This window comes from Hakea prostrata, chromosome 10, assembly GCF_041222555.1.
Source record: "Hakea prostrata isolate BN-2017 chromosome 10, UWA_Hpros_2, whole genome shotgun sequence".
Classification (NCBI taxonomy): Eukaryota; Viridiplantae; Streptophyta; class Magnoliopsida; order Proteales; family Proteaceae; genus Hakea; species Hakea prostrata.
In genome coordinates this window covers 2,882,874-2,886,262 of record NC_142609.1, presented here as the reverse complement: position 1 = coordinate 2,886,262, position 3,389 = coordinate 2,882,874, and the positions used below count along the sequence as shown (strand labels likewise).

General features: G+C 40.9%; 1 protein-coding gene across 2 annotated transcripts; it reads right to left on the bottom strand.

Moving 5' to 3' along the window:
• LOC149001474 (O-fucosyltransferase 20-like) lies at positions 1–3,389 on the bottom strand. 2 transcript variants are annotated; one of them, XM_089137042.1, is made up of 6 exons: positions 2,698–3,389; positions 2,332–2,500; positions 1,690–1,779; positions 1,290–1,573; positions 948–1,206; positions 1–597 (listed from the first exon to the last, which is right to left on the bottom strand). In XM_089137042.1, exons 1-6 carry the CDS (start codon positions 3,312–3,314, stop codon positions 358–360), a joined length of 1,659 nt encoding a protein of 552 aa, XP_088993168.1. In that variant the 5' UTR covers positions 3,315–3,389; the 3' UTR covers positions 1–357. The 2 variants fall into 2 exon arrangements, with proteins under 2 accessions (XP_088993168.1, XP_088993169.1); XM_089137043.1 differs by having other exon boundaries at positions 1–594.

Here is a 3,389-nt window from a genome sequence, read left to right as displayed (position 1 = left end):
ATATGGAATAGCATCAATTTATACTCATTTATACATATATGTACAAGTAGTGATCAACCATGATACAAGTGAGCTCAAAGAGAATGAAACAGGAACAAATCATTTCCTAGGAGAAACTAAACTAAAAAGAATAAAAAATTGATTTTTTGTTCCTTTTCACATGCATAGGTGGTAATGTGTAATCATGTATGAGATGGGTACTTGACAAAGATGTGCCGTGCAGCAGATATGGTGCCTCAGAGACAGAGGCTCTCAAGCCTCTAAACATACAACTCAATCAAGAATGGTGGCGAGCTAAGTTTTCTGTGAAGAGAGCTGTTGAATTCCCAATCCCATGGGAAGCCTTTCATATTTGAATCATGCCACGGATCTTGGGGTAGTATGATTGCACATACACTCAGGGACAGGATACTTTGTTACATCTCTTCCAGCCTTGCTTGTCCTGAACTCTGGTTGCCCCAGTGAATCGTGGTGCAAGTCTCTGATAATCCTATCGAACTCAGAGTCTGGTAGAGAAGAATTCAAGAAATATGGAAGCATCTGCCTTTTGTTTGGTGTTATATACTTCTTGTGCCCAGCATAGGCCCTGTGTCCCTGCTTCAAAAACATATTTACTACTGTTAGCAACTCAAGCAAGAACCTATAATGTTCCTTAATCAAAATGAAGGGCCTCGTTTCTCCTCGATGCTAAATCATAGAAAAGGTCCCAAATTTTCGTATAGCCTTTTAGAAGCATATCTGGTGTCATTAAGAGAAGCATTTATCAACATGTTATTTAGATTGAACTATAACAGGCTATGAGATGGGACTTTTTCAACTCAAAATTCAATTGCTGAGTTAATTTGGGCAAATAGATTTTTTTTCCCTAGAATTCAATGGTTTCATTAGGAGAGACTCTCAATCTAGCAGAAGTGCAAACTAACATGCTGGCTCTAAACTAGTAATACCTGAATAGCGTGGCCCATATTCCCACCATGAGACGGCATGAAGACATCACTATTTTCAGAAACTATATAATCAATAGCAGCCAGAAGGGATGCTTTGTTTGCAAATGGCTCCAATTCACCAGTCAAGGCAAGGTCATTCTTGTTGTAGAAATGAGGAAATTCTCGAATCAACGGTAGCAAAGCTTCTCGTCCACCCAATGGAGGGCCTCCTGCCCAATATATCCTTGCACTTTTTGGGGCTCCAAGTGCTTTAAGCAGCCTAAACATGAAGTGAGATAACCTTCAGGACAGAAGAAACAACATAACTTTTATAACTCTGCAATAAAGGGTTTAAAATCCTACCTGGTAACCTCCAGTGCATTCAAAGGGCAGAGCCCTGCAAGCTTGCGATCATGGTAAGTCATGTTTGATCTTGCAGTAAGGAGCTCTGGCCTTAATTTCCTCTCATTCTGAATTATCTCATCATAATCATCTGTCAAACCGGGTAGACAGCCAGTTCTCACCCAAACATCTTTCTCCATACGTAGATGTAGTGCAAGGTACGGCCCCTTGCTCCACATCCTCTCAGCTAGCTTGTTACCAATATCTAAAATGGGTGGGGCAAACCTCAAAGCATGAAATGCCACCTAAGACAACACAATATCAAATAAGAGAATGCAACACCAATTCCTCAGCTTTAAGACTTCCAACAAAGATTGGGCAGGAAAAGTTTAAAAATGAGATAAATCAGAGCAGCAAATACCTTGCACCGGAGCTTCTGCAGATCAGAGGGAAGATCCTTTGAGAGTCTAGAATCCAAACCTCGTAAAAGCAAAACGCCATCCCTCCTTAGCTGCAAATGGGTATGGAAAAAATCAATCATATCTTTCTGCCAATTATCATGCAATAACATAACTGTTTGAGCAAAGAAATCACAAGGAAAGTAACTTCTAAGCTAACTAAAATAATTACCAGTTGGAAAGAGGGTTAAAATGAAAATGAGAGTTCCCCAGGAGACAATATAGAGGCCACATTATAAATTTTCATCACTGTGACCTGTTTCGCACAATCCATTAACCCATTTGGGCATCAATTTCCTTAAAATCATTCCAATCAGAAAGTTCAAAGTTCCCCATTTCGTCTAATAGTTAGAGACAGTAAGAGTTTTGATTGAGTGAGGTCTAGTTACAGAATGTGGAAACTTAAGGGCACAAGGCTTTCAAGGCTTCTGATTCACAGAAGCACAGATACCCACTTCCGAAATATTAAACTAAGTGAAGTTAAAACATAAGCTATTGATGAAAAAACACAGCTTTATCATTCCTCAATACTGGTTTCTTCTAGAACTGGAAAACACAGCAAGTGTTCAAATGGATTCTCAATGGAGGCTTAGAGTATTTCTTACCCGACTGAGGTAGCGTTGTCGAATCCAGCGTGGAGAGACATGAAGAGGGGTCCGCTTCTCCTCTACGGGCCTTGACATCAGATGGGTCGAGGGCAATGATGAAACTATCCGTACATCATTAGCAAGAACTCTTTTGAAATGATCCAGATCAAAAATATCAGAAAATTCACTGCATCCACCAAAAAAGATTCGAGAAAAGATTCAATTAATTAGTCTGTTCTGTATGAAGAAAACCGCAATCAAGACCACCCATCAGAGCATTTAGTTTCTCAAGTGGATAGGATTAAGTGTTCTTAATTTCTTGTCCATTTAAAAAACGAATTCTTTCTGTTCAATTAATCAGTCTTGCTGACTCTCTGTTTTTACCTTTCATCTCCCCAGATCACGTTCACTTGCAAGATCGGAACAACCAAAGAAGCTCCAAGAATACGAGCAATAACAACGGCATCGATGATTTGGTTCCTCTGCTGGTTCATCCCACCAGAAACCACAACCATCAGGTACTTTGTTCGATCCTTCACAATCCCTTGGCTATACCGTCGATACTCTTGACTGAAATCCAAGCAGGGACGATAACCCAAACCGTCAGGTTGCTTCCAGAACCCCATTTCTTCAGTTTCTTCTCCATCTACACCAAGCTTCGCCCCTCTGAAACCAAAGCTCGATGGCAGAACCAAGTTGCCCTTCTGGGTCAAAGCTGGAGCTTGACGACCCATTGAACATAGGTTAGGCCAGAAAGGAAGTAAAGGGTTGAGATAGAAGCTCAACTTCAACATTCCAAGCAAAGAGAAGAAAAAGACCCAGAAAACCCAGAATCTTGGTTTCCTTGAGTTGCTGAAAAACTTGCTTGCATTGTTCTTTGACGACTTCTTTGGTGGCGAAAGGAGGAGAGATTGAGGAGAGGAAAGAGCAAGAAAGTTGCCAATCTGAGATGGAACAGAGATGTATGCGAGCTTGTGCGAGTGGTTCTTCCATTTGGCCATGAAACTTGAGCGAGAGAGAGAGAGAGAGAAGAGTCAGCAGCTCACAAATGAGCCTGGGCTGAAAAAGAAAGCTAT